Source organism: Hyperolius riggenbachi, chromosome 3, assembly GCF_040937935.1.
Source record: "Hyperolius riggenbachi isolate aHypRig1 chromosome 3, aHypRig1.pri, whole genome shotgun sequence".
NCBI lineage: Eukaryota > Metazoa > Chordata > Amphibia > Anura > Hyperoliidae > Hyperolius > Hyperolius riggenbachi.
The window spans coordinates 484,468,141-484,485,495 of record NC_090648.1 but is presented as its reverse complement, the minus strand read 5'-3'; the positions used below and the strand labels follow the sequence as shown (position 1 = coordinate 484,485,495).

The window sequence follows — 17,355 nt, the reverse complement described above, 5'->3', positions numbered from 1 at the left end:
TCTGATAAAGCGGGTGATTTTTGCAGTTTCAGTTCCAGTTGCACGGATTTTTCATGTCTCATTTGGTTGCATTAATTGTCTCGTTTACCGGGCGGAAAGGCCACACACCTTGTTCCCTCAGTTTCAGACCAATAGCTATCTGGTGCTGACCAAACTGCCTTACCTTGCTTTGAAAAGAAAAAAAAAATATTGCTCAAAACTACCAAGTTGGAGTACCGTCATTTGCTGACGGGCACTGGATCAGTCCAAAGCCTTCCAAATGTATATTGAAGCAGTTAGTTGAATAAGTTCAATGGAGGAGTAGGGAGGGCTGGAGGACCGAGGGCACAGAGAGAAGACCCGTGACGGCTCTATGGGAGTATTTCCTCTAAGTAGGTGAGTATCTTACTACTTTTTTTAGCTAGCTTCAGTTTTACTTTAACTAGGGCCGTAGCAAAAGGGGTTGCAGAGGTTGCGACCACATCGGGGCCCTTGGCCCAGAGGGGCCCCCCAGGGGCCCTCCCTCAACTGCAGTATTACCTCTCTATTGGTCCAGTGCTCATAATAATCACTTCTATAGATACTATGAATAGTAGTGATCATTAACACACTATTCCCCATCCCCTTCTTGCACCTCTGACACTGTAATTGCCATTGGCAGGTTTTGGTGCACTGTATCAATTGTTATGTATCGAGTGCTTGAGGGGGCCCCATTGTAATGCTACGTACACACATGCGACAACGATCGTTCGTTGAGAACGACGAACGAACTTTTAATTGATGAAAGAATGACCTAAGTAAAGTTAGTTTTAAAAGGTGTGTAACGATCTGATCGTTAGAACGAACGTTACATCACGTAAAGCAACTATTGCGCCTGCGCATAAAAATGAGAAGTTTCACAGAGAACTAGTGAAATGCGCATGTCAAGCCTAGTATGAACGACCGTTTCCAACGATGTACTACTTTTGCAAACAATCGTCGTTGGTTAAAATCCGCCGAGACAGAACTTTCTTTTGTAGCGATTTGGCTCGTTCGTCGTTGCCCTTAATAGTCGGTGGTTCGTTTTTTGTAACGATCGTTGTTGGTAAAGATCGGGGAACGATCATTACAAACGACTATAGTCGCATGTGTGTACGCACCTTAAGACTTGCATCAAGCCCACAGCTCCTTAGCTACGCCACTGACTTTAACCTTCATTGCTTAGAACAGCCAGACGTACCTATATCTCTCGCCCGGACAGCATCCGGTCTTCTTAACTCCGCCACAAACTTCCTGGCGTCCAGACGCACTTCTATTATGTTGTTAAGCAGAGCGAACAGAGGGGCCAGCGGAAAAGATGCCACGAACAGAGTCACAAAGCCAAACTGGATTACTAGACAAAACACAGCAGCAAAAAATTACACCAACGGAATGTGCCGAAGTGCTACACAAAATACATTTACGGTACACATAATTCTCAGAAAATGTACAGTTTTTTTTTATTATTTGTTTATTTCATTCTCTATTTATTTTCTAGTCCTCTCCTCTGTGTGGTATAAATGTGCCGAACACAACACGGGTGGCACCAAAATATATTTGTCGTTCCTGCGTTGTGCTCTTTCCTAAGTTACACTGTTTACCAGGACAAAAGTTACATAGTTACATAGTTACATAGGTTGAAAAAAAGACATACGTCCATCGAGTTCAACCAGTACAAAGTACAACTCCAGCCTACTCCCTCACATATCCCTGTTGATCCAGAGGAAGGCGAAAAAAACCCTTACAAGACATGGTCCAATTAGCCCCAAAAGGGAAAAATTCCTTCCCGACTCCAGATGGCAATCAGATAAAATCCCTGGATCAACATCATTAGGCATAACCTAGTAATTGTAGCCATGGATGTCTTTCAACGTAAGGAAAGCATCTAAGCCCCCTTTAAATGCAGGTATAGAGTTTGCCATAACGACTTCCTGTGGCAATGCATTCCACATCTTAATCACTCTTACTGTAAAGAACCCTTTCCTAAATAAATGGCTAAAACGTTTTTTCTCCATGCGCAGATCATGTCCTCTAGTCCTTTGAGAAGGCCTAGGGACAAAAAGCTCATCCGCCAAGCTATTATATTGCCCTCTGATGTATTTATACATGTTAATTAGATCCCCTCTAAGGCGTCTTTTCTCTAGACTAAATAAACCGAGTTTATCTAACCTTTCTTGGTAAGCGAGACCTTCCATCCCACGTATCAATTTTGTAGCTTGTCTCTGCACCTGCTCGTGCAGAGTTCTCCAAACTTTTAGACAAAAGACCAAATGCAGAGATATTATCAGCTTAGTATAGCTGGATAAGGATTGTAAATGAGATGCAAATAGTTCTGACTTGCATGCAAATTGTATGCAGATTTTTTTCAGCATGGAATTGGAACAGTCAAAATGAACAGGAAATGCATTGATTGGCCAATTTACTGACTATGTCTATTGCAGGATACAGACATGTTCTGTTTACAACAATTTTACAATAGAGCTCCTCTGAGGACAGTCAGTGACATGACTATGTACTCTGTAAAGTGCTGTAGAAGATGTCAGTGCTATATAAATACACAATAATAATATGGTAGGACATTAGACTAGGACTATAGTAGGAATTAGATTGTGAGCTCCTAATTTGATTGAATATGTTTGAACATGTTAATGTAATCAGAGGATATATTGTTGACTATTGGCATGTTATATCTCATATATCTCATGTATCGCAAGTTACAAATATTCAATACAATGTTTCATGACAACAACAAAAAAAAAGATTGTGAGCTCATCTGAGGACAGTCAATGACATGACTATGTGCTCTGTAAAGTGCTGCAGAAGATGTCAGTGCTATATAAATAAATAAATAATAATAATAATATGGTAGGACATTAGACTATAGTAGGATTAGATTGTGAGCTCCTAAGGACAGTTAGTGACATGACTACGTACTCTGTAAAGTGCTGCAGAAAATGTCAGTGATATATAAACACATTATAATAATAATATGGTAGAACATTAGACTATGACTATGGTAGGATTACATTGTGAGCTCCTCTGAGGACAGTCAGTGACAAGACTATGTACTGCAGAAGCTCTCAGTGCTATATAAATACATGATAGTAATACTAATAGTAATATGGTAGGACATTAGACTATGGTAGGATTAGATTGTGAGCTCCTGAGGACAGTAAGGGCTTGAATCACAAAAGGGTGCTAACACAGTTAGCACACCTAAAAGCTTTGGACGTGCAAATGAGGGTGCCTAAGTAGTTTGCATGGGCAAAGCTGTTACTGATCGCGTGTTAAGTTGGTGCGCCCGAAACGTCGCACCGGTGCGCAAGAAACGTTGCACCGTTCGCATGTAAAATAGCTTTTCAGGTAAAACTTTTAGCGCGTACTGGTGCGACGTTTTGCATGCACCGTGCAGCGCTAACCTTTGCACGCGCAAACGCTTGTGCGCATATTAGCGCGTGAAGCTGCCATTTTCGCGTCCTAAGTGCCTTTTCACTGGGGTGCTAACACTTAGCACCCTTTACTGAATCGAGGCCTAAGTGACATGACTATGTAGTCTGTAAAGTGCTGTAAAATATGTCAGTGATAAATACATTATAATAATAATATGGTAGGTATATTAGACTATGATTATGGCAAGATTAGATTGTGAGCTCCTCTGAGGACAGTCAGTGACATGACTATGTACTCTGTAATGTGCTGCAGAAGATGTCAGTGCTATATAAATACATAATAATAATATGGTAGGGCATTAGACTATGACTATGGTAGGATTAGACTGTGAGCTCCTCTGAGGACAGTCAGTGACATGACTATGTACTCTGTAAAGTACTGTAGAATATGTTAGTGATAAATACATTATAATAATAATATGGTAGGACATTAGACTATGACTATGGGAGGATTAGATAGTGAGCTCCTCTGAGGACAGTCAGTGACACGACTATGTACTCTGTAATGTGCTGCAGAAGATGTCAGTGCTATATAAATACATAATAATAATATGGTAGGACATTAGACTATGACTATGGGAGGATTAGATTGTGAGCTCCTCTGAGGACAGTCAGTGACACGACTATGTACTCTGTAATGTGCTGCAGAAGATGAATACTAAATAATAATAATGATTGATGTTAATCCAGCCCTGAAAATGAACCGCCACGATGAAGCTTTACAAATGTAAACGATACAAGCACAAACGAAAGAGAACCTGAGAAAACGCGAGCTCTTGGCATTACCTCCCGCCGAGATTCACTAAATCATCTTGGCACGGCGGCGGCGACATGTGAGACGGAATGTAATGTGGCACCAGAAGGCCCGGCCCTGGCAGACGCGGAGGAATGTTCTGCAGGCAGTGCGCCTGCGAACATCATGCCAACCACTTATCTGAACTCTGCCGGGTTAACACAAGTGTTTTCTCCTAATCTGGCCTCTCCTGCGCGGCGGGGCAAACTGCAGCCTCCCGTGCCATGACTCCATGCACTTATTAAGGCGATGTTTCAGAGCTGCGGATGTTGGCACCCTTCCTCATGCCAGGGGCAGCACTTGACAAGCTGGGATTTGGCCGCCTTTCAACGGAACAAGAAAACATTTTTTTTCGGGACGAGTTTCAGACATCCTGACTGGCAGCGTTGAGTTATGGCTGAGGGAATTTAAATATTTCCCATGCCAGGGAGGATCGGCGATCTGTTCAGAGCTGTGATTATTGCGACAGCTATACTCAGGGCCGAGGCAGAGGCAAGAGAGGCTCCAGCCTCAGGGCGCAGTGTAGGAGGGGGACAGAGGCAGAGGTGAGAGAGGCTCCAGCCTCAGGGTGCAGTGTAGGAGGGGCGCACAACTCACTCAGCTATTATTCCCCTATTGTGTTTGAAGCAGAGAAAAATTAGAAAAGGCGATACATGGCAGTGCCTGCAAGCCAGATAACTAGAGATTAGGGTGTTGGGGGCCTTGGGGGCGCCTCTTAGTCTAATAGCAATCAGTGTGTGACGGCTGGGGTGGGAGGGATGGAGGGGCGCACTTTGGTATCTCAGCCTTGGGTGCTGGATGACCTTGTCCCGTCTCTGCCTATACTTAAAAGGAAGTCCCACTATCGGTATAAAGCCTGCTATACATGTTTAATTTTGATTGGTCAATGATTGGCCAGATTTACCACTCCCACGTTGTATTCCACAAATCCACTGATTTTCGCCAAACTAATTTTGGAATCGAAAATGCTATTTTCGATTTCGAGAAAGTATTCACGAAGATACATTGTATTTTTGCAATATGGTCAAAGAAAACTTCTTTCCAATACGAAAATTCACCAAAAAAACCCAAAATGTTATTTTTACTGCAAAAATTTGCGGCAAGACCAAAATGTGTTTATTTTAGCGAAAAAAAAAAAAATCACAAACTTATTAAAAAAAGATTTTCGGTGGCATTTTCGCTCGAAAATCGAATTTTAAATCATTTATGCGAAAAGAATATCACCACTTTCGCTCATCACTGGTAGTATTAGCGTTTACCTACACAATCTGTTTATAGTAATCAGGATCTGTTGGTCCTCATACTAAATGAAGGTGGTAAAACTGGTCAGTGGTTGGCCAATCAAAATTGGATGAGTGTTTGCATCTTACAAATCGCCATAGACACGGCATACATATAGCTGGGTACACACATAAGAAAATAAGTATTTGGACAGCTATAGATCAACATCAATCTGCAGTTTATCTTTGTACAAAAAGTTTACAAAATGGCTCAAAAGAAAGAGACAAAGGATATTTACCTCTAAAGGTGCGTACACACATGCGACTATAGTCGTTTGAAACGATCGTTCCCCGATCGTTTCAAACGATGATCGTTTTTAAAAAAAAGCAGCCAACGATCATTAAGTCTAACGACGGACGAGCTAGATCGTTCAAAACGAACGATCTAGCTTGGCGGATTTTTTCCAACGATGATCGTTTGCAAAAGTAGTACATCGTTGGAAACGGTCGTTCGTACTAGGCTTGACATGCGCATTTCACTATTTCTCCATGGAACTTCTCATTTTTATGCGCAGGCGCAATAGTTGCTTTTACGTGATGTAACAATCGTTCTAACGATCTGATCGTTACACACCTTTTAAAACTAACTTTACTTAGGTCGTTCTTTCATCAATTAAAAGTTTGTTCGTCGTTCTCAACGAACGATCGTTGTCGCATGTGTGTACGTAGCTTTAGTCATTCAGGCCCCTTTTACATTTGCCTTGCAAGCCTGCATTGTGTTACCGTTTTAAGGGTAACGCAATGGCAATGCAAGGCAATGGGGCCTAGCACACTTAGGGCTCGATTCTATAAAGTGTGATAACTGCTATCACGCAAACCTTTGCCAGTGGCAGCTCGCGTGACAACTGCTGTGATAGCCCCATTGCCTTGCATTGCCATTGTGTTACCCTGCGGTAAAACAGGGTAACACAACAGCGTTACTTCGCGTAATAAGCGAAGGTTTGTGCACGTTCACGTGCGCTTTTCATGTGAAAAGTGCACGTGATCGCGCGCAAACCTTTGCTTATCACGCAAAGTAAAGCTGTTCTCGCGCAAACCTTTGCACGCAGAAGCTCGCATGATAACTGTTGTGATAGCAGTTATCATACTTTAGAGAATCAATCCCCTACAGCGTTGTGTTGCACCAGAGGTTCCCGATTTACTACTGAGCCGCCACAAAGTCAACAGTGCATTGCCATCGATTGTAAGTCCATGGGCAACTCAGAAATGTGAAAAAATGTTGGCGGCGGTGGTGTGGCACGCATTCGCGGAACAATGGGAATACAACAGAGAAACCCGGGAGTCGGGACGCGTGCATGAAATAGAGGCGCTTTGAAAAAGGGCGCGGGATATAGCCGAATTCCTTATTTCACAATAAGAAGTACAAAAATATCGTTTTACAAATACATTTTGTTTTAAATTATCACTTTGTGTAAAATTCATTTTTAACGTTTGTTATTATTCCAGAGACACATAGTTTACGTTTACGGTAATCGTGTTTCCGTCTGACATTTAGCAAAAGCTATCAATAACATGTTACGGAAAAATACATGTAAAGTATAAATTAAACGATAAAAATATATGATTAATATTACAACTAATGTTATTTGTTTATGAGAAATTGTAGTGGCTAATTTTTTAAGTCCAATATAACAGCTTTAAATAAATCAATCGGTATTTTAGTGTTACTGATGTAGGTGATAGAAAAAAATAGAGTTAAAATTTGTTTTATTACTACTAAACCTAACCCTACTCACACAAAGAACCCTCCCTCTACCTATCCCTAACTCTTAGAGCCCCCCCTGGTGGTGCCTAACCCTAAGACCCCCCTGGTGGTGCCTAACCCTAAAGCCCCATCTAGACGGAGCGATCTGGCGGCTCGATTAGCCGCCGGATCGACTCTTCCACATACCCGCATGTCCCCGCTCATCCGCGCGTGCGTCGGATTTGATACCCGCTCATCCCCGCTTATCTTCCGCTCGATTCCCTGCCATTGTCCGCTCGTGGGGAACGAGCAGGGAATCGGCGGCGGCGACATCGGACCTGTCGGATCTTATCAATTGAGCCGCATCAGCGGCTCGATTGATAAGACACATCGGAGCGTGTAGACCTAGCTTAAGACCCCCACCTGGTGATGCCTAAGACCCCCCTGGTGGTGCCCAATCCTAACCACCCCCTTCTTGGTGCCTAACCCTAAGACTCCCCTGGTGGTGCCTAAACCTAAGAACCCCCTGGTTGTCCCTAACCACCCCCATGTTGGTGCCTAACCCTAAGACCCCCCTGGTGGTGCCTAACCTTAAGGCCCCTGAAATGAAACATTTCAAAAAGAATGTAAAAATGATATAAAAAAGTAAAATTACATGTCAAAATGATTAATTAAATCATTAACGTATTAACGCATTAACGTATTTATGGTTCTAAGAACGAATGTAAGATTGATTAAAAAAGTACAATATCAAAATATTGAAAAGTTACAACGATATTTTAAAAAAAATGATAATTGTGAAAATGAATTTTATAACTATATTTCCCGTTTTAGCATTGTAAAATGATCAATGCCAATAGGCGCAAAACAGTTTAACAGAGTTTAATGGGCAGTTGTGCACCCAATAGCTGATGTTTAACATTGGAGTCAATGGCGGCGCCCGATTTGTCCATCTCTCATATGCGCCCGGTTTTCCTGCTTCCTTCGGGACTTATGACTTCCTTTTACAAACAAATGAAACGTGTGATCCATCAGAAGCATTGAGCAGTCAGACTCCTGGACTGGGAGTGCTCACTCGTGTGTTTGCAGTTTCTGTGGTCTGGGAACATCAGCCCCGTTTCTATGGGCGTGCGCCCGGGGCGCTTTATTGTGCGGCAGGACGGGGGGCGCCGGAGCGGGGGAACGGACATAATAGTTATAACTCACCTTCTTCATCCGTTCTCCCGCAGTTTCAATATCTTTCTGCTCCCGGCGTCCATTGCCTGGTAACAGCGCCCCTCTGTGATGACGTACTGCATGTCATCACAGGAAGCGCTGTTACTAATGAGATAGATGCCGGGAAAGGAAGGACATTGAAGCAGCGTGGGTTCGGCGGAAGCAGGTGAGTTATTACTATTATGTCCTCTCCCCCGCTCCTGCGCCCATACCAACTAACCTAAACTGCGGGAACCTACCACCTATACTGCGTGAACCTACCTAACTAACCTAAACTGCGGGAACCTGCCTAACTAACCAAAACTGCAGGAACCTACCTATCTGACCTAAATTGCAGGAACCTACCTAACTAACCTATACTGCGGGAACCTACCTAACAGGGCCGGCCCGCTCATGAGGCGGGGTGAAACATTTGCCTCAGGCAGCAAACTTCTAGGGGCGGCACCCGCCCGTCCGTGGGTGCGGGGGGCCGGCCGCCGAGCCGGAGGGGTAGCGGGCAGGTCGGGGGTATTGGGCCTAGCGGTGGGGAGGGGGGATCGGACCCCCCCCTCCCTCGCCTGGGTCCCCCGATCTGCGCTCCCCTCCAGCTGTAATTAGGAAGCAGCCGCTGCCCAATAGTAAGAGGCACGGGCGGGAAGGACTCATCTTTTCCGCGTTCCAGCGTGCGCTCCACTGACGTCACTTCCTGCATCGCCGCCCACTGTATTGTAAGTGGACGGCGATGCAGGAAGTGACGTCAGTGGAGCGCACGCTGGGGGGGGGGGGGGCTGGGGGGGCGGCGCCAGCGGCAGCAATCTTCTCCTAAATTTGCCTCAGGCGCAAAAAGTCTAGGGCCGGCCCTGCTACCTAAATAACCTATACTGCGGGAACCTACCTAACTAACCCATACCGCGGGAACCTACCTAACTAACCCATACCGCGGAAACCTACCTAACTAACCTATACTGCGGGAACCTACCTAACTAACCTATACTGCGGGAACCTACCTAACTAACCCATACCGCGGGAACCTACCTAACTAACCTATACTGCAGGAACCTACCTAACTAACCTATACTGCGGGAACCTACCTAAATAACCCATACTGCGGGAACCTACCTAAATAACCCATACTGCGGGAACCTACCTAACTAACCTATACTGCGGGAACCTACCTAACTAACCTATACTGCAGGAACCTACCTAACTAACCTATACTGCGGGAACATACCTAACTAACCTATACTGCGGGAACCTACCTAACTATCCTATACTGCGGGAGCCTACCTAGCCAAGCTATACCGCAGGAACCTACCTAACTATCCTATACTGCGGGAACCTACCTATCTAACCTATACTGGGGAAACCTACCTATCTAACCCATACTGGGGGAACCTACCTATCTAACCCATACTGGGGGAACCTACCTATCGAACCAATACTGCGGGCACCTACCTATCTAAACTATACTGGGGGCACCTACCTATCTAAACTATACTGGGGGCACCTACCTATCTAACCTATACTGGGGGAACCTACCTATCTAACCTATACTGGGGGCACCTACCTATCTAACCTACACTGGTGGCAACTATACGGGCTACCCTATACTGGAGGCACCTACCTAGATAACCTATAAAGCAGGCACCTACCTATCTAACCTACACTGGGGGCAACTATACAGGCTACAGTATAATGGAGGCACCTACGTAGTTAACCTATACTGGTGGCAACTATGCCTGGCTCCATGGGGGGGGGGGGGGATTTTTACATCCTTGCCCTGGGTGAAATGTAGCCTAGAAACTGCCCTGGGGAACATGCAGGTAATAAAGGCAGGAGTAAGCCTGGACCCCTATCAGTGGCAGGCCTGGGGGTGTTAGCTGCTGGTAGAGAAGATCCTGTATGAGTCAGTTTACACACAGAGTGACTCATCTCAGAGGCACCTCAGCTATCCTTATCTGGACAGCTCCTTGGCCTTTCAGGAGATCTCAGCAAGCAATGCCAAAACTATGAATGCAATGTGCCTGAGGCAGGGGTGCTGAGCACAGTCACTGCAGGGAGTGACCTTAAAGAGGCCCTGTAGTGACATACAGAAGAATGCAGTATATTATAATACAGTAAATTATTCAGGACAGACACTTTTATGGTAATAATCCTGGTTTCAGCATCAGAAGCACTTCCTATCTCTATATATAGCGCTGTATATTGGTATGTAGCCCCTTCCAGTGATGCTTAGCCTAGGCTGTTTAGCTATGCGGAATTCTCACCCCCAGAGCATTCTGGGAGATCAGGCATTCATTTCACTGGTTTTAGTACTTTTAGTAAGCAAACATTCCGCAGTGATGCACCTGACATGAGTAAAGATGTTGCCACCGGTGATACATTTTGTAATGTAAATCAGGGAGAAGAAAGGTTATGCAATGGGCAAACACTGACTAATAAGTTATAAACGAATATTGTATAAAAATAAGCAATTTTACTTATACCTTATTTTCACTACAGTTCCTCTTTAACCACTTGAGGACCGCCCCCAGCCGATGGGCGGCGGCAAAGTCCGGGCCCAAACGACCACAATACGCCCATCGGCGGGGGCGGCTGCGTGGGTGGCTATGCGGCGATCGCGTCATTCGTGACGCGATCAGCCGCCGGGGACTGGCTCCGCCCACCGCTCGTAGTAACCCGCCGGCCGTTCGGAAGCGCCGGCGGGTTACTAGCACCCGGATCGCCGCATGGAAATAGTATAATAGGCTTTGTAATGTATACAAAGCCTATTATACTGGCTGCCTCCTGCCCTGGTGGTCCCAGTGTCCGAGGGACCACCAGGGCAGGCTGCAGCCACCCTAGTCTGCACCCAAGCACACTGATTCCCCCCCCCCCTGCCCCCTGATCGCCCACAGCACCACTCAGACCCCCCCTGCCCACCCCCCAGACCACTGTTTGCACCCAGTCACCCCCCTAATCACCCATCAATCACTCCCTGTCACTATCTAAAAACGCTATTTTTTTTTTATCCCCCCCCCCTGCCCACTGCCCCCTCCTGATCACCCCCCCACCCCTCAGATTCTCCCCAGACCCCCCCCCCAGACCCCTCCTCCCGTGTACTGTATGCATCTATCCCCCCTGATCACCTGTCAATCACCTGTCAATCACCCGTCAATCACCAGTCAATCACCCCCTGTCTCTGCTACCCATCAATCAGCCCCTAACCTGCCCCTTGCGGGCAATCTGATCACCCACCCACACCAATAGATCGCCCGCAGATCCGACATCAGATCACCTCCCAAGTGCAGTGTTTACATCTCTTCTCTCCTCTAAACACCCACTAATTACCCATCAATCACCCCCTATCACCACCTGTCACGGCTACCCATCAGATTAGACCCTAATCTGCCCCTTGCGGGCACCCAATCACCCGCCCACACCTCAGAACGTCCTCAGACCCCAGCCCTGATCACCTCGCTAGTGCATTGCTTGCATCTATTTCCCCCCTCTAATCACACCTTGAGACACCCATCAATCACCTCCTGTCACCCCCTAGCACACCTACCCATCAGATCAGGCCCTAATTTTCCCCGTGTGGGCTCCTGATCACTCGGCCAAACCCTCAGGTCCCCCTCAGACCCCCTTCCGATCACCTCCCCAGTGCATTGATTGCATCTATTTTCCCCTCTAACCGCCCCCTGAGACACCCATCAATCACCTCCTGTCACCCCCTAGCACTCCTATCCATCAGATCAGGCCCAAAACATCCTGTCATCTAAGAGGCCACCCTGCTTATGACCGGTTCCACAAAATTTGCCCCCTCATAGACCACCTGTCATCAAAATTTGCAGATGCTTATACCCCTGATCAGTCATTTTGAGAAATTTGGTTTCCAGACTACTCACAGTTTTGGGCCCGTAAAATGCCAGGGCAGTATAGGAACCCCACAAGTGACCCCATTTTAGAAAGAAGACACCCCAAGGTATTCTGTTAGGTGTATGATGAGTTCATAGAAGATTTTATTTTTTGTCACAAGTTAGCGGAAATTGATATGTATTGTTTTTTTTTTTTTCACAAAGTGTCATTTTCCGCTAACTTGTGACAAAAAAAAATCTTCTATGAACTCACCATACTCCTAACAGAATACCTTGGGGTGTCTTCTTTCTAAAATGGGGTCACTTGTGGGGTTCCTATACTGCCCTGGCATTTAAGGGGCCCTAAACCGTGAGCAGTAGTCTAGAATCCAAAGGCCTCAAAATGACCTGTGAATAGGACGTTAGGCCCCTTAGCGCACCTAGGTTGCAAAAAAGTGTCACACATGTGGTATCGCCGTACTCAGAAGAAGTAGTATATTGTGTTTTGGGGTGTATTTTTACACATACCCATGCTGGGTGGGAGAAATCTCTCTGTAAAAGGACAATTGTGTGTAAAAAAAAAATCAAACAATTGTCATTTACAGAGATATTTCTCCCACCCAGCATGGGTATGTGTAAAAATACACCCCAAAACACATTATACTACTTCTCCTGAGTACGGCGGTACCACATGTGTGGCACTTTTTTGCACCCTAAGTGCGCTAAGAGGCCCAAAGTCCAATGAGTACCTTTAGGATTTCACAGGTCATTTTGCGACATTTGGTTTCAAGACTACTCCTCACGGTTTAGGGCCCCTAAAATGCCAGGGCAGTATAGGAACCCCACAAATGACCCCATTTTAGAAAGAAGACACCCCAAGGTATTCCGTTAGGAGTATGGTGAGTTCATAGAAGATTTTATTTTTTGTCATAAGTTAGCGGAAAATGACACTTTGTGAAAAAAAACAATTAAAATCAATTTCCGCTAACTTGTGACAAAAAAAAAATCTTCTATGAACTTACCATCCTCCTAACGGAATACCTTGGGGTGTCTTCTTTCTAAAATGGGGTAATTTGTGGGGTTCCTATACTGTCCTGGCATTTTAGGGGCCCTAAACCGCGAGGAGTAGTCTTGAAACGAAATTTCTCAAAATGACCTGTGAAATCCTAAAGGTACTCATTGAACTTTGGGCCCCTTAGCGCAGTTAGGGTGCAAAAAAGTGCCACACATGTGGTATCGCCGTACTCAGGAGAAGTAGTATAATGTGTTTTGGGGTGTATTTTTCCACATACCCATGCTGAGTGGCAGAAATATCTCTATAAATAGACAATTGTGTGTAAAAAAAATAAAACAATTGTCATTTATGGAGATATTTCTCCCACCCAGCATGGGTATGTGTAAAAATACACCCCAAAACACATTATACTACTTCTCCTGAGTACGGCAATACCACATGTGTGGCACTTTTTTGCAGCCTAACTGCGCTAAGGGGCCAAAAGTCCAATGAGCATCTTTAGGCTTTACAGGGGTGCTTACAATTAGGCACCCCCCAAAATGCCAGGACAGTGAACACACCCCACAAATGACCCCATTTTGGAAAGTAGACACTTCAAGGTATTCAGAGAGGAGCATAGTGAGTCCGTGGCAGATTTCATTTTTTTTTGTTGCAAGTTAGAAGAAATGGAAACCTTTTTTTTTTCTTTTTTTTGTCAGAAAGTGTCATTTTCCGCTAACTTGTGACAAAAAATAAAATCTTCTATGAACTCACCATGCCTCTCACTGAATACTTTGGGATGTCTTCTTTCCAAAATGGGGTCATTTGGGGGGTATTTGTACTATCCTGGAATTTTAGCCCCTCATGAAACCTGACAGGTGCGCAGAAAAGTCAGAGATGCTTGAAAATGTGAAAATTCACTTTTGGCACCATAGTTTGTAAACGCTATAACTTTTACCCAAACCAATAAATATACACTGAATGGATTTTTTTTTTATCAAAAACATGTTTGTCCACATTTTTCGCGCTGCATGTATACAGAAATTTTACTTTATTTGAAAAATGTCAGCACAGAAAGTTAAAAAAATCATTTTTTTGCCAAAATTCATGTCTTTTTTGATGAATATAATAAAAAGTAAAACTCGCAGGAGCAATCAAATAGCATCAAAAGAAAGCTGTATTAGTGACAAGAAAAGGAGGTAAAATTCATTTAGGTGGTAGGTTGTATGACCGAGCATTAAACCGTGAAAGCTGCAGTGGTCTGAATGGAGAAAAAGGCTCTGGTCCTTAAAGAGAACCCGAGGTGGGTTTGAAGAATATTATCTGTATACAGAGGCTGGATCTGCCTATACAGCCCAGCCTCTGTTGCTATCCCAAACTCCCCTAAGGTCCCCCTGCACTCTGCAATCCCTCATAAATCACAGCCACGCTGCTGACAAACAGCTTGTCAGAGCTGGCTGTGTTTATCTCTATAGTGTCAGTCTGCTGCTCTCCCCGCCTCCTGCAGAACTCCAGTCCCCGCCTGCATCCCTTCCCTCCCTGCTGATTGGAGGGAAGGGACGGGGGCAGGGACCAGAGCTATGCAGGAGGCGGGGGAGCAGCTGAGACTGACACTACAGATGTAAACACAGCCTCACAGCACGGCTGTGATTTATGAGGGATTGCAGAGTGCAGGGGGACCTTAGTGGGGTTTGGGATAGCAACAGAGGCTGGGCTGTATAGGCAGATCCAGCCTCTGTATGCAGATAACATTCTTTAAACACACCTCGGGTTCTCTTTAAGGGGCGAAAAGACTGTGGTCCTGAAGGTGTTAAAGGAGCATGACCAGAGACCAGGCAGTCCTGCTGATGTATTTGGCTGCAGTAGTATCTGAATCACACCAGAAACAAGCATGCAGCTAATCTTGTCAGATCTGACAATTATAATGTCAGAAACACCTGATTTGCCGCATGCTTATTCAGGGTCTATGGCTAAATGTATTAGAGGCAGAGGATCAGCAGGGCTGCCAGGCAACTGGTATTGCTTAAAAGGAAAGAAATAGGGCAGCCTCCACATCCCTCTTGCTTCACATGCCCTTTAAAGCCCTAAAGTTAGTGGACCTACGGTAACAGTAAAAAAGGGCGCAGGAGGCTAGTGGACAAATCGGGCGCCGCCATTCACTCCCATAATAAATATCGTTTAATGGGCGCCCGATAGGAAAAAAAGGGCGCCGGAGAAAAATAACGTTTTAAAAGCGGCGCCCGGAGACTTAATGTTTTATTACTGCTTCTCATGATTACACATTATTTAATGATTTATACATTTTTTAATATTATTTTTAAACGAAAAACAGTACAATATTTTTTTCAAACATTATTTTTAAACGAAAAACAGTACAATTTTTTTTTTTAACATTATTTTTAAACGAAAAAACCGCACAATATGTTTTTGAAACGTTATTAATGCTTATCACAGGGGGGTCTTAGGTTTAGGCACCAACAGGGGGGTCTTAGGTTTAGGCACCAACAGGGGGGTCTTAGGTTTAGGCACCAACAGGGGGGTCTTAGGTTTAGGCACCAACAGGGGGGTCTTAGGTTTAGGCACCAACAGGGGGGTCTTAGGTTTAGGCACCAACAGGGGGGTCTTAGGTTTAGGCACCAACAGGGGGGTCTTAGGTTTAGGCACCAACAGGGGGGTCTTAGGTTTAGGCACCAACAGGGGGGTCTTAGGTTTAGGCACCAACAGGGGGTCTTAGGTTTAGGCACCAACAGGGGGGTCTTAGGTTTAGGCACCAACAGGGGGTCTTAGGTTTAGGCACCAACAGGGGGTCTTAGGTTTAGGCACCAACAGGGGGGTCTTAGGTTTAGGCACCAACAGGGGGGTCTTAGGTTTAGGCACTAACAGGGGGGTCTAGGGGTTAGGGGTAGGTACAGGGAGGGTTACTTAGAATTTTTTTTTTAAACGTTATTATACGTTTCACTATTTAAACGAAAGATTAACGTTTTTACAATTGCCGATTTAATGCACATTATTTAATGATTTATAACTTTATAAAACATTAATTTTAAACGAAATATAGTACAATACATTTTTAAACGTTATCCATGCTTATCGTTTAAAACCCCGCGCCCTTTTTTCCCAGCGCCCCTTTTTAACGTACGCTGGACCTACCACCAGCTGGAAACAGACAAGGTCCTCCAGCACCCAAGGCTGAGACACCAAAGTGCGCCCCTCCATCCCTCCCACCCCAGCCGTCACACACTGATTGCTATTAGACTAAGAGGGCCACAGGGCCCCCAACCCCTCCCCTTAACACCTTAATCTCTAGTTATCTGGCTTGCAGTCACTGCCATGTATCCCCTTTTCTTATTTCTCTCTGCGTCAAACACAACAGGGGAACGATAGCTGAGTGAGTTGTGCCCCTCCTACACTGCGCCCTAAGGCTGGAGCCTCTCTCGCCTCTGCCTCGGCCTGGCTGGAAATGACACCATAAATCCGTAGGATAAACGTCTCAACAAATCTTTATTACTATTGGGCTACACTGACAGTGGTGCATTGCAGTGAGATGTGTTGGGCGATATACGTTAATCACATTGTTACCTCGATGTAATTATATTGTAACGGTACTGTTCACATCAGCCTGCTAGAAGTGCGGGGCGATGGATCCGCTGGCAAGAACACGATTTCAGCCGTGCATTACCGTATAATGCATGCAATAACAGTTGCAGTGAAGCAGGCTTTGCATGTACTGAATCAGAGGCGTAACTAGAACTCACTGGACCCCCCTGCAAAACTATGGATGGGCCCCCTCCCACTAACCCACTGTATGCATTTTCTCTATCAATTACATGAGCTTCTGTGATAATACGTGCATGTTTTCACACATACAGACACACATGGGGCTTGATTAACTAAACTGTGATAACTCATAGCACAGCCGCACTAGCAGTTTCGTGCGCTCAATCACAAATTTTTGCGCGTTTAAATTCATGATTGTGCATGAAAATTCACAATTGCACGCGGAAATGCAAAAACGCATGCAAAAATGCTAGCGTGGCCGTGCTATGAGTTGTCACGGTTTAGTGAATAAGGCCCATGGTATACAGAAAACTGACAGACAAGTGTGCTTCTAGCCTCAGCTTATTACAT

At 45.1% G+C, this 17,355-nt stretch overlaps 1 protein-coding gene across 3 annotated transcripts in view; it reads right to left on the bottom strand.

The window, feature by feature from the left end:
* ANO2 (anoctamin 2) overlaps positions 1 to 17,355 on the bottom strand; it is a 340,170-nt gene that overhangs the window by 20,899 nt on the left and 301,916 nt on the right. For all 3 annotated transcript variants that reach the window (XM_068278130.1, XM_068278131.1, XM_068278132.1), the window contains one exon: positions 1,199 to 1,351. In XM_068278130.1, coding sequence (XP_068134231.1) covers positions 1,199 to 1,351 — 153 coding nt within the window. The remainder of the gene's footprint in view (positions 1 to 1,198; positions 1,352 to 17,355) is intronic.